This window comes from Dipteris shenzhenensis, chromosome 7 (genome assembly GCF_047967505.1).
Source record: "Dipteris shenzhenensis isolate YYH24624 ecotype China chromosome 7, Dip_SZ_1.0, whole genome shotgun sequence".
Taxonomy (NCBI): Eukaryota; Viridiplantae; Streptophyta; class Polypodiopsida; order Gleicheniales; family Dipteridaceae; genus Dipteris; species Dipteris shenzhenensis.
This window is the reverse complement of record NC_141602.1, coordinates 35114552-35134702: the sequence shown is the minus strand read 5'-3', so window position 1 is coordinate 35134702 and position 20151 is coordinate 35114552. Positions and strand designations below refer to the sequence as shown.

Sequence of the window (20151 nt, the reverse complement as noted above, 5' to 3'; positions counted from 1 at the left end):
ACAAGGTTCCAGATGTAACACCCCATTAGCCTTTCCTTTAGCTCAATCCTATGTCTCTAGTCCTTCTAAATACACAGAGTTTGATTATAAAAGAGTTCAATTCAGAAGCTTTGCGAAGTTTTCATTGCAACCAAGCTTGGGATCACTTGTTGATACGGCCAAACTAGATTGAAGAAAACTTTGGCATGGAAATTTTAAGCATTTAAATTGGTTCACCAGTAGTAATGCAAAAGCTTGATATTGTAGATAAAATAGTAGCTAGCTAGGACTCTTCAGATTGTGAGCCTTGCATGTGCATGTGACGTGACCATAGCAAACATGGCTCACAATACGTTTAGGGTCCCTAATTTCTTGATCTAGTCCATTGGCTACTTGTGAGATTCCTGAATGTTCAGGTTCCCTAATTTCTTGAGCTAGTCCACTGGCTACTTGTGAGATTGTTGAGCTGGTTCATTGGCTACGTGTGAGATAATTGAGCTCGTTCATTGGCTATGTTAGGGCTCCTAATTTCTTGAGCAATGATTTAGGTTTCAATCAGTGCTTGTCACATTGGTTTAACATCTTCGTTTATGTAGTCAAGAAGTTGTCCCAAGCTCAAGTTCTATTATCTATAGGACTCTTAAATTCACAAAAGATAGAGTTTAGATCCTCGAGTTACATATCAAATCTTTGGATATGAGACATGGAGGCTGGTGAAGGTAAAAGCCCTTCCATTTCTCGTTTGAGGAATCTGATGCCTTTGTGTGTGTTTAAGATGATCAAAGGACCAAGTTGGATCTTAAGTGTACTCTTACATCACAGGATAAGATCGGAGGGGATTCGGTCATGGGCAGTATGAAAGGGAATAACATAAAAGAGACATCCCACCTCATAGGAAGGAGTGGTATGCACGATATTGGCTCTGAAAGGGGCAATTTCACCCTAGAAAAAGACCTTGCTTGCCAATAGAATGCACTCCAATAGGCATACATGTTAGAGCTGTGGAAAAGACAACTTATGCTATCAAAGGAGCTGCAGTTATAAGCACACCACCAACCAGTCTATACCCACTCCTGGCTCATTAAAGTCAGTGACGCTTTACCTTCATTTGGTGAAGAATGTTGTAAGGGACATAAATTTCCTTCTCCCCAGCATCCTTTCTAGCTGCTCATAACTACAGGCCAATAAGAGGGCCTGTCTTGTAGTGATTGACATTCATGGGAAAATTATAAGAAACGATGACAAGAGAACTAAACATCCCAAAACGTTAAGGTGTGTAAAAGGCTGCGTACCTCTGGTCCAACTTCCTCTTTATTTACTGCACAAAGGACCTCAAAAAGCACTCCTGCACTTTTGACAATTGTGCTCTGTAACAGATATATCAAAACAATGAGTTCCTTGAGCACTTGCAATTACCAAGACTACCCAGGAACTTGGTTTTCTGAAGGTAGATACTAGGGGGCATGCATATTGTATTTTTTTGTTTTGTTTTGTTTTGTTTTTGATGGGCGTGTGTGGTTTGAGTGGGTGCGAGAGAAGGATTTGGGACAAGTTGCTAGTAATTGAGTTACCCCCTTAATGGGTGGGCAAGAGTTTGTTGACCTCTTACAAATGGGATGTAGACAAAGAATGAACCTTGAAGCAGAATGCTATTTGCATTAATATGCCTGGAGGCGGTATTGGCTGAGAAGGTTTGAAAGTGCAGTTTCGATGGCGAATTCTGAATTTTCAGTGTCAGAATCTATATTCTATTAAAGCACACCTAATATAACAGGTTATGTGAATTTACAGAAGATTTGTTGCTCCTGCTGCAAAACATTTCTTTAATGACTCAGAAGTGTGTTGCTACAATGTATAGATGCTAAACTGGGCGGTATGATATGACAAAATAGCAGATTCGTACCTTTGGAACAATATGATCAAGGCATAGCCTTCTCATATACTGAAATGTCTAGGTTGGACTTCTGTTTTGCAATCCCTTCTTGCATTGGATTGTTCATGATATCAGATAATGAGAACAGCTCCACAACCAACATTATTCCATGCTAATGTATTCAGACCATAGGCTTGCTTTGAGCACTCTAAACTTTTTCAAAGTAACATTGAGGTGAGATAGTGAAAGTCACAGTTGAGTTGTCTTCTTAGTGTTGGCTGATATTTTGCAATCCCTTCTTGCATTGGATTGTTCATGATATCAGATAATGAGAACAGCTCCACAACCAACATAATTCCATGCTAATGTATTCAGACCATAGGCTTGCTTTGAGCACTCTAAACCTTTTCAAAGTAACATTGAGGTGAGATAGTGAAAGTCACAGTTGAGTTGTCTTCTTAGTGTTGGCTGATATTTTGCAGGTTCCGCTAGATTATTCTCTGCATGCATACTTGGAGGTCATGTTTCTGGAGCCGAAAATGAAGATATATGTACAAGGAACATTGGTACTTATGAACTTTGTTGTTCAGTTCATTTTCATCCCTGGACTGTAAAATTGGGGCATCTGAAACTGAGCATCTGAAAAAGTATGTATGATGTGTTTTTTTTCTCCCCTCAAAGGTCAAAACACGCCGTCTTCATAAATCTCTGAATAAAACGAGAGTCTTTAAAGATACTTTAATTGGGAAAAGGGTGGAACTCACACTGGGACGGAGCCAAGCAGAAAGAGACCGTGGCAATTGTGGTATCTTTCTTTACTGGCATGGACGCCTAATAGAGGTAATGCTCATACCTTTCAGAAAGCAATAAGTACAGTCTTGTCAGAGTTCACATGGCAAATACCGAAGGCTTTTTTTTATGGGTCTGTTTTTCTGTTGCATTCGCTCATGCAGTGTAATTCGCAGGAATTTTCCTTTGTCCAAATGGTTAGTCTCTGAGGTGTGATGAATAATCCTGCCTACTTCTGTGGCTTTTTTAATGAGCATACATTTTACAGTTGATATACCAGTAGTCATCAAGTTTAAACAATCCTAATACTCAAAGAAAAACAGCTATTTCCTGTTGATTGTACATATTGAAATGATATAAATGGGTGAACAATGTAAAGGCTTTACAAAATACTTTTACATTTAGTAGATCTAAAGGTGCTAGTATCTTCACAGGGATATCAGTCATTGTATTATAGAGATGGTGAGTGTTTCCACCATAAGCCCTCTTTCGCAATGTTTCACCCATGATTCTACTTACATAAAGCCCAGATAAGTTGCCTTCTCGGGCTGCTGAAGACCTATCTTGTAGAGATAAACGTGTTGTTCCACGCCTTGGGAGGTACTGATGGACATATAGAACCCTGTAATGTATGTGGCTTCTTTGGGAATCCAAGAAAGCTTTTGATGTGGTATCAAGGCAAAAGTTATAGGAGAGAATGGATAAACTTAAAGTTCCTTTAGAACTAAGAGCTGGGATGACACAGATTGTATGAAAGGCTCCTAACCAAGCTTACACATCCTATAAAAAACTCCACTCATAAAGCCTCTTTATCAGTGATATAGGAGTGAAACAAGGCTGCCCCCTCTCCCCCACACTCTTTCGACTCTTCATAGATGAAACTAGAGGAATGGATTAGAAAAAAGGGAAGAAATGGCATCCAGATGGATATGTGGTCTAATTGTTTAACTACGCAGCTGATGTGGTCCTATTTGCCAAAAATGGAGCCTCACTTCAAAAGCACCTTAATCTGTGCAGAAAGGCACTCAGAGCACATAGCATAGGTGCCTTTCTTCTCCTATCCTGCAATGGTAGACAACTTTAGCTGGATGCATGGCTTGGGCTCCTTCATGGGAGTAGCATTGCCTTGAGCAACAATGGGCACATGAGGTGCTGACTAGGGTTTGGTCCCACCTTTGAACTAGTCTCCGCATGAGGAAGATCTTTTCTCTCTTCTGGTTGGTAGCCCATGGAGCTCTGCCCATTGGATTGTGGTTAGAGCAAATTAGGGTAGATGGGACTTGTCATGGCTGTGATGGTTGGGAATTGGGACCTGGAGTCGATAGTGGCCAGGATAGTACTTGGCGGCATAGAGGATTCATAGTGCTTTCTCAAGATAGTGGCCAGGATGCTCAGGGGGTGCAGGGGGTCTTCGGTTAGGGCATGGTAGCTTGTTGATAAAAGGGGTCACATGCTGTTCACATTGACATAGTTCTCTTTCCTATATGATAAATGGTTTGAGTGTCACTCGCCAGGACATTCAGACTCGATCCCCCTTTCGACAATGACTTCAGCTCGCTGTAGTTTCTCTTCAGAGAACGTCATTTGGAAGATGGTTGCCAGCTTCACGGCATGGAATATTTGGGTAGTGCCCTGCTGTTTAGTGATGGGGGGGGGAACCGACTTGGCTTGTAGCCACTATGGAGGGGTCTAGGAAGATTGCCGAAATGTAGGAGAGCGTTGCAAGGCATTTTTTACATTCTCACAAAACAAAGAGTCACGGTTTTTTTCTTTTGGAGAAATCCTGACGTAAAGGGGTGTGCAACTCAAAGATTTTTGCTTAAATTCTGTGAAATTCATGGAATATTTGAGTAGTGCCCTGCAGCTTAGTATGGGGGGACAACAGACTCGGCTTTTAGCCACCCTCGTCAACGCATGGCATCATATCATCTATGCCCTGCCAGTCACTTGGGAGCAGGCTTTCGAGGGGTCTAGGAAGACTGCTGAAAGGTGAGAGAGGTTTGCAAGGCACTTTTTACAGTAAATTTTCACAGATCGAGGAATCACGGTTCTATTTTTGGGGGAAAAAGCTGAGGCAAAGGGGTGTACAATTCAAAGCTTTGCTTAAATTCTGTGAAATTCCTCTTGCCATGTTGGTTGCCAAACTCCAATCTTCTCAAGGCTAACAACATTATCTGTTTAGAGTGATTTCTCCACACCACCAACTCCCCCTCACCACCACGATCTGTTACCAGCCCTTGCTATCATCTTATCCTTTGTCTCATTGTCAGGACTATTCTTTGAGGAAGTGGGGTTTTTCGTGACACTCTTCACTGCAGGTAATGGACCTGGAATGTGAAAATCATAAGAGAAACCGAAGAACTTGAGTAAAGAGGCTCAGAGACAAACAAGGAGAGTTGGCTGCACAATACAACTTTCAGTAAGCCTTTGATGACAAATTTCAGAAGTGAGTCTTATCACGCTGTAGCTAGAGCTATGGAATAAGGCTGGTTAAGAGTTCCTTGATGAAGTTTCTAAGCCTCTTGAGGGGTACATATCATCATTTGTGGTTCGATGACATGCTTGGTCTGACTATTCTGGGTTGTGAGAGCTAAGGGCTCATTTGCTCCTATCTGAGAGGATTTGCTAGTATGATAGTGATGATGAGATTGTGTCTTTATACACTGTTCCCCTACTGCTTGTGCAAAATTTTCAGAAAAATAAATATAATTAGGGAAGGTCATTGTGAGACTGTCTTTTCCTAGATATTGGTATACCTATTGGTTCTGTGCGCCAATGTTGCAAATGCACATGGTGAATGTTCCAAAATCATCAATCATACTATGCAAGGCAACAATCAAGTCAATGCCTAAATGCGAGGAGGCACTATATTTAAGCAAAGTAATTTTGGTTGATAGATGCATGATATTGCCAGAATCATCTGAAAATGGCCCCTTTTGTTGAGTCATTAGATGATGCAGAGCTCTCTAAATATCAAAACAAATATATGTTGTTTTAGTACTAAATATGTGTTTGTGCATGTGTGCACGTATGGGCATGTTGGCATATATATTTCCATGCATTCCTTTCACAAGTCAATGGAATTCACGCCACATTTTGCCACTGCTGTGATGATTAACTGAGGGATTTTGCAATATCCAGGCATACAAACGTGTAGGAGGAATGGTTCACACTGCAGACATGGGACGTGGAGTCATTGGAGTAATAGATGTAACGGATATGATGGTAAGCTACCTGTATTCAGGCAATCATATTTGCTAGCGTTATGTCTTGCCATCTTCTCAATGCTATACCAAGGGTCAAATACATATTATACTTTCTTGGTTCATCGTTTTGTGATCAATAGTGGCTTGTCATTCAGGTTGTTTGAGGCATGGTCAAAGTGCCTTTTTGTTTCCTAACTAGTTTTTGTTTCACAGAGGCTTGGAAATGGGCGTGTTGCAGTGCTCAACAATAAGCAAGGTTTTCTAGACTGTGAGGCATATGCTTTTTTGGAAGACTGGCTTGGTAACATGGCCAATAGTTATTGGGATGAGAATTTCGACCTTCTAGAAGTGGTACTTCTTTAATCCGCATGTTTATTGTCTTGCCTTTTGTTGTCTAACATGGCCAATAGCTATTGGGATGAGAATTTTGAGCTTCTAGAAGTGGTACCTCTTTAATCCACATGTTTATTTTCTTGCCTGCTGTTGCGTCTTATATGGAGAGAAATTTAAAGCTTACTTTATTATTATATCCATTGCTGATGTAGCGTTGCTGTTTAGTGCCAGAGATTATGAGGCAGATGGTCCTCCTTATTGCCAGCAAAATGCATATATACAAAATGATAAAATATATTTGTCTTTACATTACCGAGGCATGAACAGGTAGAGATGTGAGGGATATATGTGGTGCATACTATGTCAGATTCCATTGCCATCTAATAAAAGATCCTTGGCTGTATATCAACCCAGTCCTGAGGCATGAAAATGCTGTTGGAAAGGTCACCTCCCCATCTGTAAGCCCCCATATGAGGAGAGCATTGGGGGGGGGGGGGTGAACCTAGGAAAAGAGAGAGGGAGGGAGCTGCCACATGGGCAGCACCTCACACAAAGAGAGGAGAGTACCTGGTAGGAGGAAGCTTGCCTCAAGGGCAGATCTGGCAGAGAAAAGCCAGGGGACTGTCAAGGACAGAAAGAAAGAAAGAAAGAAAGTTATTTAAAGTCTTTGGAAGACCGATGGGTCTACGAAACTGTGAAAATCCTGATACAATGAGCTGTGGTAGTGGAGCTACTAAACAAACGAGCATCCATACCAATGCAAAATGCAAAAAATGCAGAATGGCAGTACTAAGTCCTAAGTACAACATAGTCATGTCGATGGTCGACTATATATCAATCTCAGCATCATCATCATCAACAAAATCATCATCATCATCAGTAGGACATCAGGATGGATGAGGCAATGGAGGCATGAAGTCGGCAATAGAGTGCTGTCGGCCACTCAAAGGTATAGTCCTGGCATGCCTCTTGGTCGTAGCTTTGCATCTAACCAAGGCTACTGTGACCCCGGTCGGTCGGGCTTTGACTCTAAACAAGGAGGGGATGTCCCTAAGTGTGATCTGTGTGTCAACCCTCTATCTGAGCTGTCGGGTCACAGGCTCTCGGTCACGGTCATGTCGAGGCCTCGTCTCGTGGGGGTCCATGTAATCTGGCTGAAAGAAATCTGTGATAGAGCTCTGAGAGGGATCAGTCGAGGAAGAAGTCTGCTCCTGTCTCCGTGCTCGGAGTATCCTCTCGTGGTGTCTAACTACCTCATGAATGAAACCTGCCAAACACCTTTGGTCTGGGTAGGAGAGGAAATGGGCAAAATTCCCATAGCTATCTTTGAAGAGGCAGTAGAAACACCCTCGGATCTCATAGTAAATAGGACACCTGAAGATGAAATGCTCCTCTGTCTCAACCGCGTGCATGTCACACAGTGTGCATATGCGCCTCTCCCTGGGTAGTCGCTCTGCTCTGTCGCTCTCGATGCGAAGTCTGTATGAAGAGACCTGGAACTGCCCAAGAGAGATCCTCAACGAGGGGGGTAGGTGAATCTGCGTGTATCCTGGTGGGTCAATGAAACCCTCCGCTGTGATATGTAAGAAGTGATTTTTGTAGAAGCTAAGCTTCACTGGGAGTTCACCCGGTCCCAATCAGGTCCGACATGTGTGTAGTTGTAATAGATCCTCACGGATAATCTGGTTGACCTTGTGTGATAGGAGGGGAGAAAACGGAGCATCCATGCTGTACTAGAAGGGAGGTAGTCTATCCATGTGGAGCCCCAGTCACTCAAACCATCTCTCTATAATTGCATACCAACACCTCTGGTCCCATCTTGTTGCAAGTGCCATAGAAGAGGATAGAGCTATCCATGGTAGCCTGCTACGCCCAGAGGTGTAATCCCCATATTCCCTGACTCGGTACAGATACGTGATGACCTGAAATGCAGCATCTAGTTGTAAAGGGAGTGACCCAAACTCAGCCTGAATGATATGGTGAAGAACGGATGGCTTACCACGAATCATCCGTGATAACATGAGAACTTGTAGCTGCTCCACACGGGCCCACTCTGTGTCTGACAAGTCTGGCTCCCAACATGGACTGCCGTACATCCTTGCTGGGCGAACAAAAAGCAATCCCTTGGTGCGTGAATCCTGAAAGTGCGAGCGGAAGCATTGCCTCTTTAGTCTGGCCAATGAAGCATACCCTTTGCTCAAGCGTGCTTGCATCGTGGGTCTCATAGTGAAGCTGGGTCTGGAAAAGATAACCTCAAGATAAGTGTATTATGAAAATATCTCAACAAGTGACCCCTCAAATGTGAACTGCTCTTGGCGCATGATGGCTTGACATGTATTATAGATCATGACCTTGGTTTTACCCAGGTTGACCTTCAAATCATGAGACTCACAAAAGGACTGTAGTGTGTCTAGGTGTCTTTGGAGCCTCTCTGTTGAGGAAGACATGAGAGCCACGTCATTTGCGTAGAGCAATATCTAGATCAACGTGCCCGCTAGAGAGCAATCTACCCCCCTGGTGTCTGCATCATTGTCTCAAGCTTGTCAATGTAGAGGCCAAACAAGGTAGGCGATAAAGGATATCTTGTTTGACCCTGATAGTACTCATGGTCTCGTCTATCCACTCGGATCTTGCCCGAACTTTGCCTGAAACTCTCTCGTAAAGTGCTATGACAATCCAAATGATCTCCTTGTCATAACCCTAGTCTTGTAGGCGTCGTATGAGGTGGGCTCTTGAAACCGTGCCAAATGCCTTGCAGAAATCCACAAAGCAACAATAAACCCTCTGCTTTCGTATCCTCGCCTCCTCAATGATACATCTGAGCGTAAGAATGTTGTCCATGGTTCCATGATCACGCCGGAATCCGGCCTATCTTGCTGCTCTAAGTCCTCGACACTCTGCAAATCCGCTAACCTCGGAGTCTAGTACTGATGCATAAACCTTGGACATGACATGTCTAATCATAATGGTCATGTAGTTCTTCGAGCTCATGGGATCCCCCGTCTTGTGGATGTGAGATAGTGTTTATGGTCCAGGTGCGTGGAAACCCCAAACAAACAGCTTCATTAAAGAGCTTCACTAAGATTAGGGCTAGGAGGTTAATCCCATATGCAATGAACTCAGTGCATAGCCCCTCATGATCCTTCGCTCGGCCATTATGAAGTTTCATTACGGCATCCTTTATCCCTCCTCTAGTGAAGAGGGTGCAGGATGTGGGACGGGGCTTGTGTGAGAGGTTAAGGATTGGCTGATTTGGGATGTCATAAAGTGTGCGTGCATAATTAAACCAAATTTGAGTGTCAGTGAGTGGTGAGTGAGACCGTCCTTCTAGAAATCTCTGCCAGAAGTCCTTAGAGTTGTTACTAAACAAAATGTTCAATAGCTCCTCCTCGTTTCGACGAAGGAAGTCTAGTTCTTCCTCCGTACCAGTCTACAGTACTCGCGTAGCGTATCTAGTGCACTCGGAAGACTGTTTTTGGTTTCGAATCAGAGTTGATCATCATCGTACCAGCTATTATAGGATACGGTCCTAGGAGGCGGTGGGCGGGTAGATCGGGTGGTGTGGGGGAAAGCGTGAATGGCAGTCTCGTGTAGTGAGCGGGTGACGGGCTCTAAAAGGGATATGAAGTCAATATAAGCGAGAAGTATGTATAGGCGGCCAGAGTAAGTAGGTGAGTGATCTCGGTCAAAGCGTATATCGTGGTAGGTGAAGTAAGAACTCAGTGGGGTGGTAGGTGAAGTAAGAACTCAGTGGGGTGGAAGATGCTATGTGAAGGGGAGTGGAGATGCTAAAGAAATGATAGTATGATCAACCCCTGGAGGGAGAGGTGCTACAGTAAAGTCAGTGATACGAGACTTGAAGGCAATGAATCCCATGATGTAATCAACGCCGCCCGTGCCTCACCCATGTGAAAAGCACGTGAAACCACTTGAAGTGGGCCATCTGTCAAGACAATTATAGATAATGAGATCATGTGTCCTGTCGAGGTCTAATAGGGCTTGCCCATAAGATGTGAATGGACCTCGCATGTTAGTTGAAACCCGTAGCATACCTGCCTCCTTAAGGTCAATGTTTGGCAGTAGAGTGGAATCATCACTGAAGTCGAGGAGTGGCACTTGACGGGCGCTTGTCCTCGTGTTGAAGTCCCCCAGTAGGAGGACTTCTTTGCGGCTAGAGAAGTCAACGATGGATTGATAAAGAGCAGCAAATGAGGATGTCTCATCCTCACCTCGGTTATCTCTGGCAAAGTGGGAGGTCTTAGGGGGGAAGTAGCAAACTGCGACAAACAGATCCCGGTTGTCCATGTGTCGCCGTACCACTGCTCACTTCTCCTCCTTTCGGGCTTGATCTCGCTGCTGCAGCAAAGAGTGCCTCTCCTCAACCTGTAGAGGTGTGAGGTCCTCATCCATAGAGATCGCTGGCTGATCTCGAAGGACTGACCTGCGTCGTAGATCTGAAAGTCATCCCTGAGTGTCATGGAACCGTATGATCAGGGGTTGCTCTCGGTTGGGATCTCTCCCCACCTGCCATGCCCTCTCTATCCTGTGCTCAACCACACCTAGGGTAGCGGCCACGAAAGCAGTCGCATCTGCCATCGGTGTAGCCTCAGTGCGTGGGATCCCGCGTACTTTGATGTTGAGAAAGAAGAAAGAAAGAAAGAAAGTTTATTAAAGTCTTCGGGAGACCGTGAAGGTCTATGAGACTAAAGATAACTGATACAATGAGCATAACGGTGGCGGTCTCAAAACGGGCCAGCCAACCGTTTCTACAAAAAAAGAGGTTATGAAGGACGGTGTGTCTAGTCCTGATACAAAAAAATATGTGTCTACCTCCAGATGATACAAAAAAGAAGGGGGGGGCACCAAAAATGGGGCAGAGGGGGGAGATACAAAATATATGTGCAGGTGGTGATCGTCAGAGACCAATCATATTCCAGAGGAAACCAAGTCAGGGTTGATAGGACATCTCAGAGGGAGTGCAGGGAGGATCTTGTAGATTGAGTCAGCCCTTCCAGAGGCTTGGATAGACACAGATGATATGCCTCTCACTACCTCCACTTGGGCAGGTACTTTCTCGAGAGGCGGGGTTCCACTTCAGGTCTTAGCCTTCCGAGGTGCACAGGAGGATGCTTTGGTTTTCAGTGTCCAGGATGGTGGCAGATTGCTCAGATCTACAGATGATATATTGCTTGAGTCTGCTTTTCAGCCTATCAGGGTCGTAGGCCTTTTGATGCAGGGATCAGATTCAGAGTGGTTCTTAGACCCTGACCCCCAGTTACTCTCCACCGGGTCTTGGAGACTTTGGCTCTATGGAGGAGTTCCCATCAGGTATTTACAGTGGGACCCCGGAGAGTGGGAGTGGATTGACGCGGGGCATCGAGAGAAGAGCATCCCCTTCTTTCGTTACACGGTCAGTAATGCCAGGAGATTTCAGCTCAGTAGTAGAGGTTGGAGACCCTCCAGAGTTCCTCATTGGGAGACTTTTGGTATTACTGCGGATCAGCAGAGGTACTTCTGGAGGAGGCTCTGGAAATCCCACAGGAATAGAAAGATCACTATCTTCTTTTGGCTTTCTATTCATGGAGGGATTGCAGTGAACCTTTGGAGGTCCAGATTCGGAGCCGACCCTACTTGCCCTCGTTGCCTTTCTGCTTCGGAGTCTATTCAGCATTGCTTATGGGATTGCAGACAGGCGAGATTGATTTGGATGGGGATAGCCAGGATCTTCAGTCACTTTGCCCATTCCCCACTCTTTATGACTTGGGGCTCGGTGGCTTGGCTTTCTCTTACAGGACCTCAGGTTTTCTATGAGGGACTTGACTCCTCCCGGGCCATTTCAGTTCGACATCATCGGGTTGAGCTCTGCTCGTTGGATGTGGTTACACACCGTCCTTTTACAGCTGTACATGCCTCTGTGGATACTTCTTGGGAGATTATAGCGAGCATAGCAGCCTGGCATATCTGGAGATCCAGATGCACAGAGGCTATGGAGGGTACTCAGGTTCATCCCTCGCACACATTGGCTAGTATCTGGACAGACATCGTACACACTCTGATGGCCGTATGGACGGGTATGCAGGGGGACTCCCGTGCAGCCTCAGCTAGGAGGGCTTCTTTCTTCAGGGAATGGAAGGATTCTCCTTTCTTCTCTGAATCTACTACAGGGTTGAGATGGCACTTTCAGCCTCAGCCTTGGTTTCTTTCCACCTCACTCTGAGGGGGTTTTTTATTATCCTCATGATTTCATGATGTATTCCGCTTTGAGCTTGCTCTCGCGGGTTTTTGTTCTTACTTAATAGAAGTCTTTTTCATGGAAAAAAAAAAAAGAGACCAATCATAGAGGGGCCGTCAAATGGGAGGCCGGAAAAAACCCTACGATAGATGATTGGCCTCTGATGTCACGCGGCCTAGTCGAGCTCGGTCGTCGGGGGCGGCGGGTGGCCCTGTGGATGAGGGCAACGGTAACCCCGGTGGGGCGGGCAGAGAGCAGAGACGAGATGTCATGGACCCGGATGTGTGAGTCTGTTCGTTGGCGTAGCTGTCGTGGCTCTGGCTCTCGCTCATGTCCGCGTCGTCAGCTAGACTGAGGAGAGGTATCCTGTGATTGGAAGAAATTAGTGATGGGCCGTTGGGTGTGCTCACGCTGTGTGTACTGGCTCTCTGCTGCTGCTCCATGAGGGTAGTTGAAATGGTTACCCTTGCGGATTCCTGTTTGGCCATGTCAACCCACGTGGATGTCTTCTCAATAGCAGATTGCATGCTCGCAATCTGTGCCTCGATCACCGGGTAACTCCCTTGGGATTGTGTGTATGGTTGTGACCACCTGTCGGAGCTGTAGGATATCTTGTCTGAGTCCCTGAATGAGACCAGCCTGCTCCTGTATGATGCGGCTCTGCTCTTGGTTGAAGCGGACTTGCTCCCGTGCGAAGCGAGTCAGCTCCATCTCACGCCCACGGAAACTATTTATCTCCATGAGCAAGGTCTCCCAGGTCTCTGGTGTATCAGCCCACCCATGTCCAAGCTGAAACTGTGATGGCTGTGGCATGAAAGTGTGGGATTGAGTCCAGAAGTTGGACGGTGACTGGGTGAATTGGGTGAGGAACGGAGATGACTGTGGAATGGATGAGGCAGTCCCAATGGGGTGTGGGAGCGTGGGCTGATTGAGAGGGAGAGGGGAGAGTGAAGCGTAATGCGGGACAGTGTATGACACCTCCGAAGTAGGTATCATAAGTGGTGCGAGAGCTGTAATAGGAGAGGAAGGGAAGGAAACAACCGGTGCCACGGGCATGAGCAAAGCATATCTGCGCAGCTTCTCCAGCCAGGAACGAAGGCACGATGACGTCAGCCACTGTACAGATCTGTACAGGCTGCTGCAGCGCGGCAGTGTACAGAAGGTGTACGGGCAGGACATGGTGCCGGCGACGGGCTGCAGCATGGCGGGGATCTGTGGGTAGGTTTACAGCCTGCAATAGAGTCTTCAGCAGCAGAAAAGGGCAGCCTAGCAGCAGCCCAAAAGGGGCTGGCTAGGGCCCTTATATAGAGCTGGTTGAGCCAGCCAACCAGGCCGACCAGCAGGTCGGCTGGTTAGGGTTGGGGCAGCCAACCAAGTCGGCCAAAGGGTTCTGTTCATTCCCCTACTGGGTCGGCCATTTCTCCATTTCTCAGGGCCTTTGGGCCTATAAAAGGAGGCCATTGTGCCTCATACAAACATCCAACATTCAGCGGGGAAGGCAGCAGACAGGAGCAGCCACTCCCGTGAGCCTCACACTGGGGGTGAAGGAGAGTGGAAGGTGTGCTGCTGACTGAGTTCCCTAGAGGCTGGACCTTGGCTGTCTTCTAGGGCAGCAAGGTGTTGTGATCATATCACCTGGAGCAGCCAAAAGTCGGCAGATTGGAGCAGCAGTAAGACCTACCTTGGGCCTATCTTTTGGAGGTGAAGGAGGTACATCATAGCATGCAGACAAAGCTGAGAAAGGGCTGCCCACCTAGGTTGGCTTCCGGACAGCAAGGTGGAAGGGATCTAGACAGAGAGTCTACATATGCTCGAGGTGGAGCACGCGGGCTCAAAGATCTAGAAGTGCTTGACGTCTAGTAGGAGAACCTGTTGGTATTGTATCCTCTCCTACTTTGTGGACGGATGGAAATATTAAGTGTTGCTTCTATATTTGTCTCTTAGCATTGTCGATTTACTGGCTTGCACATCTATGCACATTAAGCTAAGAAGTCTGTGATTCCACACCCCACACGCACACTGTGTGAGCTCCTGGGCAATACTATCAGTCTTCCGCTGTGCGTACCCTTTGTTGGGTCATTTCTAACACAGGCACAGATGTGCCGAATATATCTAGTGTATACTATGCCATATAGCCTTGTGATATATAAAGGTGCATCCAACAAAGCACAATCCAAGTACTTGGGAGTATGTTTAATACTAGGAATTTCTTCTCACAAGATATAACATATTACAAAAGTAGTCTTTTAAATTGGCTTGATAAGCTTCCATATTATTACAAATTCTTTTCTGTCCAAAATGGAGAGTGGTGATCCTTATCAAAATATAAGGGGCTGGCAGGTAAATGTTCCTTTGGTCCGGGGAGAGGAATATTTAAAGTGCCAAAAGGAGGCTTATGCCATGTTAACATGTTTCTCATTCTCCCAGGCATCTACTTGCTTATGGAGCGCTGCTTCTTTGAGGCTCGTATGCAAGGTTATGGCTGGCCGCCTTAGGGGAGCTGGTCGTTACATTGGATGGTGAAGACGGCTGAGAGGTGCTTTATGAGGAGTGGAGTTGGCGTTGATGGAGAGCTATAGCGCTGAAGCCTAGACTGAATTGGTTGACGATGAGCCGAGAGGGCGCTGTTAGCCGATCGTTCATCTTGAGGAGCCTCCCATTCTGTGTAGGCGTTGAAGGAGCCAGGGAGCTTGCGACTACTGCGGTGTTGTAGATCCGTAGCTGTGGTCGGCTAATTAGTGTTCGATTGCCATGATTTGTGACATTAACTTTGAAACAAATTCATTACAAGGATAGAGTAACATGAGTTATAATGCCTCAGGCATTATCACTCTCATTACTCTCTAGGCAGAGTGTGAGGGATTCAGAGCGATGGGACAGGTCAGCTTTCAGGCATATCATGCTACATTGGATCACATCTTTACACTGAGAGCTTCATTGAGAGGGCCCAAGCATGGAAGCAGCGTTTACTGTTGCATTGTGGATTTTTGCAAAGCCTTGACACTATACCAAGGCCGATAGTACACAACTATTTGATCCAGGGTACAGTTAGGACATCATCAGGGTAGTTGGGACCTTATATGAGTATGTATCAAGCAGAGTCAGGCCTTCGATTGGGTGGGCAGAGGAGATCATGAGCGCAATTGGGATCAAGCAAGGTTGTCCGTTATCACCAACCTTCTTTGGCCTATACATTGACGAGCTCCAGTCCTTCATCATGACTCTAGGAGGTGCATGTTTTCCGTACTTGGCTCCTTGATCCTGATTTACTGTACGTAGATGACATGGTCCTACTCTCCTCCTTGGCGAAGGGCCTCCAGCGGCATCTGTCTGAGACTGAAAAAAAATAGATACAATGAAAGCTAAGAGGTGGGGCAACTAAAAATGGGCACACATACAGCTAGTAAGATCTGATGTGGGACCAATGGTTTGCTGTGGATCATCCAAGTCAGATGTAGAGGCTAAAGTCTCTCTACATGAGACACAATCTGTGTCTGCTAGGGTTTGTCCCAAAACAAACTGTTGTACATCCCAGCTGGACTGTGAGGGATCCTGTTTGCCTCCATGTTCTCAAGACTCATGCTTATTGAAGTAGAGCATGTACTAGCACATGGATCCCTTCGAGAGGTGCCATCACTGTCTCTATCAATAGGATAGTATAAGTGTTTATACTTCGGCTCCCAACTAGACCTTCAATATCTCGATCATTTGGATATTGATAATGTAGTTCCTTTGCAAGAAGGGTTGAGAAACTCTTTTCTCGAAATAGGGAGTCAAAACTGCAGAGGTCATATGGAAAAGAATAAGCACAATCCACAAAAACTTTCTCATCAGGGGTTGCTGTGATATTGCAGGGAAATTTGAGACGTACAAGGGAAGTAAATAGAACTTTTTAAGCTCTTTGAATAGATGGGTCAACTTCAGCTCTTTGGAATCGATGGGGGATTCTTTAATTCAGCTTGGAGAGTTTCTGTACAAGTTACTGAAAATATTTTTTCCCCAGAGTACTGAAAGGTACTAGGGTTAGAATATCTGAGGCTGTGTAGTGATGTGCTTTTTTCCAAAGTACATTACCTTTGGTATACACACATCTGTCTAATTAGGGCGGCAACTTTGGACCAGCACTGGACAAGGGCGAGTTCCTAGTATTAGGATTTGAGTTCCTAGTATTAGGATTCCTGAGGCTATATAAAAAGGCCTGGGCCTTGTTTGGTGTAAGCTTATGAGGAGCTTTACCATGGGGCAATACTTGGAAGCCACTAACATGGCCGTGTGGCCTGAGAATTGATTGAACATGGTGATGATCCTTGCGGTGCGGATTCGGAACATGTGGCACAGGACAATAGCGCTACTGCCATGAATTGGGATGGTTTATACCTCATGATTGGGCTTGGGTTGATGTACAAGTTCTATGGTTGAGTGTATTTTGAGAAATGCATGATGGGGAACTGATTTCAACTTGGTGTGACAATCTGAAGCCATGTATGGTGTGGTGTTTGTGATCTTTCATGGAACTCAACCGGGACAGTATCACAGCAAGCAGGTAGGGAGAGATGGGAATGTGTATTAGTGGGCAGATGGTAAATTACTCTTCAACAATATTTGCTTCAAAGTAAAATTTTATTGTTAGTGCAATGGACAGGTTCTTCATTTCCAAAACTTGCAGATGCTGCAAATAAATTATTCAAATCATGACAATTGGTTACTGCCCTGCACGTCATTGATGTAGATTGCTGCATTGACCCCCTCCTGCATATATGTAACAAAGTTTGTCTCCTGCAGGGCCAAAAGGATCAAAATGCGGAATATACTCCTGATCATTCTTGGGTTCAATGCAACAAATGTCTGAAATGGAGGATTTTAGACAAGAGTTTTGATAGTAAGGACCTTCCAGATGAATGGTAAACGTCGGAACTTTTGAGGCTTTCTTCTTTTGAAGTATACATGGGAGATTGGAGAATGGTTGTCATTCCTTGAACCATCAAGTCGTGCTTGCATGCAGGTTTTGCTACATGCCTCCATTCAAAGGGTCATGTACATTATCTGAAGAAGAAGTTGAAGCAGGAGTTGTCACAGTTAACGCTGTTCGAACATATGGTAACTTGGGATCTGGACCAACATCTGTGAAGGAAGAGGTAGAGCTTTCCACAACAGCAGGAAACTCGACTGTGATTAATAAAGGTAATGCAGTGGTCAATTGGTTTCATTTATCAAGGGGACTCCTAGTAAGAAAAAATACTGTTAAGAGAAGCTTCAACTAGATACTTGATAAAATATGTAAGACGTTGCTGTACATGTGTCAGGACTCAGGCCACAGTATATTGTGGGGCACATTGATAAGACTAATGCCTACTGAATCCCCTTGTTTACCCCCTAGGGACTTTGGCATGAACTTGCATCGTCAAATCAAATTAGAGTCTCACACACTCAGATGTGTCCTGTCAAGAACTGTAGGAGATGTTATGACATTGAGTATAATTGAATTCATGAACTATATACATTGGTCTAAGTGCATAGGTCATACCTAATGAAACACTGAACCCTTGCATTGACTTAGCTTAGAACCTTTAGTTGGCCGTAATTACCTACCATTTGATACTTTCATGATTGTAAGCATTCAGTCTAGGCACCATATGAATAGTGCCTCCATGCTTTCAAAGCATGAAGTATAAAGCAGAGCTCATCCTCATAGGCTAATTAGCTTTAGTGTTTGGGACTTGGTCTTTTACTTTTAACAGCCACATGCCAAACATTGCCTCCATGCTTTCAAAGCATGAATTATAGAGCAAAGCTCATTCTCATTGGCGAAGTAGCTTTAGTGTTTTGGGACTTGTCGCTTTTAATTTATCTTCCTTGTACTACATTGTCCAAGTCTTTTTTGATGTAGCATGCCATAGCCAGGGGTGCCACCAAGAGTGATCGAGCCCGTACCAAAAAAGTATAGGATCGATGGTCCAACTCCACTCCAAACTGGAATACTATGATTCTCACGCTGTTGAGTCTAAGATCCTGTCATCCTGCAGATCTTTGTCCCCTCGCTCTGAGTCCATGTATTGGTCCACCAGCTGTTCCAACCCAATGTGTGCACGTTGCCCTAGTATACGACCCTCCTGATCATCGACATCCAGGTGCCATATCAATAGTTGCCACTCGAACTCATCTCTGCCATAGGGGTCCATCCTAATGAGGTTGCCTAAGAGATGTCATCACACTCTCATCAAGCTCCGCATTAGTGGCGACCGCTTTCCTATCAGAGGGACCTCGGTGAAGATTCAAGGGTGGGCCTCTTGCCAATAACCACCAGTGTGGGGCGTGCGCCCTTGATGTACTAGGAGGTTCCAAGGCTTGGAGCGTGGAGCCAAGCCCCTTACATCAGCCTCACCATCGTGGCTCCGTTTGCATCTCCAGCTCTACGATACCCAGGCCTTCCTCATTGTCTTCCAGGCATTACTAGCTTGGGTATTCATCCTGTCCGCGCTTGCCCACCACCAACACTCTCCTTGCTAATGAGAGTCTAGCTGAGCTCCAGTAGAGGAGCTTGCAGCGTGCACTCTCTAGCACCAGGGCAATTCGTGCTTTGAGCAGTCCCACGTGGGAAGGGGGCTGCTGGGAGAGAGGAGGGTGGGGGTTAGTGGGTAACCAAAACACAGCATGCATGCATATGTACTAGCTTTCTTCTGGAACTCAAGGAGCTGACTAATAAAATAGCACCATGCATGCATACCTTAATCAGGGCCCGACTGGAAATCTGTTTTTTTCTTTTCCCTATTCACTATATATTTATCTTTGGCATGAGTTTAAAAACTATGTATGCTCTGCAGATTCTAGTGATGCATCAGAAAGTGACGATATTGTCAAGGTGACTGATCACAGGAGTTCCACTACACCGTTGAGGCGATTAAAAAGAGGGCCTTCTGCTCAGATTGCAAAGGGACGTCAGCTTTCGAATAAGAAGTCACGCAAAAGTGGCTGATTTATTCCAGGGAGTGGAGGAGCCAACCTTCACTGCTACAAGGGTGCCATTTTGACTGTCTGGCAATCTTGTGTGCTATTCGCAGAGGATCAACAATGTAGTTCTCATGAACTTCTGTAGAATCTTGTACATTGTAATCTACTAACCGCATAACAATCAGGCTATTTTATTGAAATCAAGCAGTTACATTGAAAGGAGATATACATGTCCAGTTCTGTGTAAAAAAATCCTCCTGATTTTAATTGAACTAGAAGTACAATCTCATTTTGGTTCTTTGTAGGAAATTCTTGGTGTTTTCTCTCGGAGGATCCGAAGTTTGAGATGTCTCAAACTAGCACGATAATCAAGACTGAAGGCAACATTTTTGTACATGGCTTCATGAGGTCATGACATTAATTGTAGAAAGTTTTACAGTCTTGATCTATTGTATGATTGTCCAAAATGGAATGCATTATTAAAAAGGCAGTAGTGAATGAGTGAGTGTGGAGAAGAGAAAGGGCAATTATCTTACAAGGAATAGTGACAAATTTGCCACTGTGCAAACATCCAGACATTGTGTGCATGCTTTCTGCATCTCAAATAAACCATGGATGTTTTTATTTAAAATGAATATTGTGCGAGGGCACTGTTCAAATTCTTCAAAAATTTCGAAGTGGCCCTAATGCTGCAGAGAACTCCTGGAGCTTCAATTTAGAAGAGAGTTAATTAGATTGGTATTCCATGCTACTGTGTAAAACAGTACATTCTCTTGTTGAAAGGGCTGCTT

The 20151-nt window shown here is 45.1% G+C and overlaps 1 protein-coding gene across 2 annotated transcripts in view; it reads left to right on the top strand.

Annotated features, from left to right (window-relative positions):
* The window catches only part of LOC147900269 (uncharacterized), a 75951-nt gene extending 56006 nt beyond the window's left edge, over positions 1-19945 (top strand). The window contains exons 10-16 of one of the 2 annotated variants that reach the window (XM_087377048.1): positions 2335-2418; positions 2534-2692; positions 5783-5866; positions 6061-6198; positions 17195-17313; positions 17415-17593; positions 19234-19943. In XM_087377048.1, the coding sequence (XP_087233174.1) occupies positions 2335-2418; positions 2534-2692; positions 5783-5866; positions 6061-6198; positions 17195-17313; positions 17415-17593; positions 19234-19385 (915 nt within the window). In that variant the 3' untranslated portion in view covers positions 19386-19943. Of the gene's footprint in view, positions 1-2334; positions 2419-2533; positions 2693-5782; positions 5867-6060; positions 6199-17194; positions 17314-17414; positions 17594-19233 lie in introns of both variants that reach the window. The other variant, XM_087377049.1, reaches the window with a different exon arrangement.
* The last annotated feature ends 206 nt before the right edge of the window (positions 19946-20151 follow it).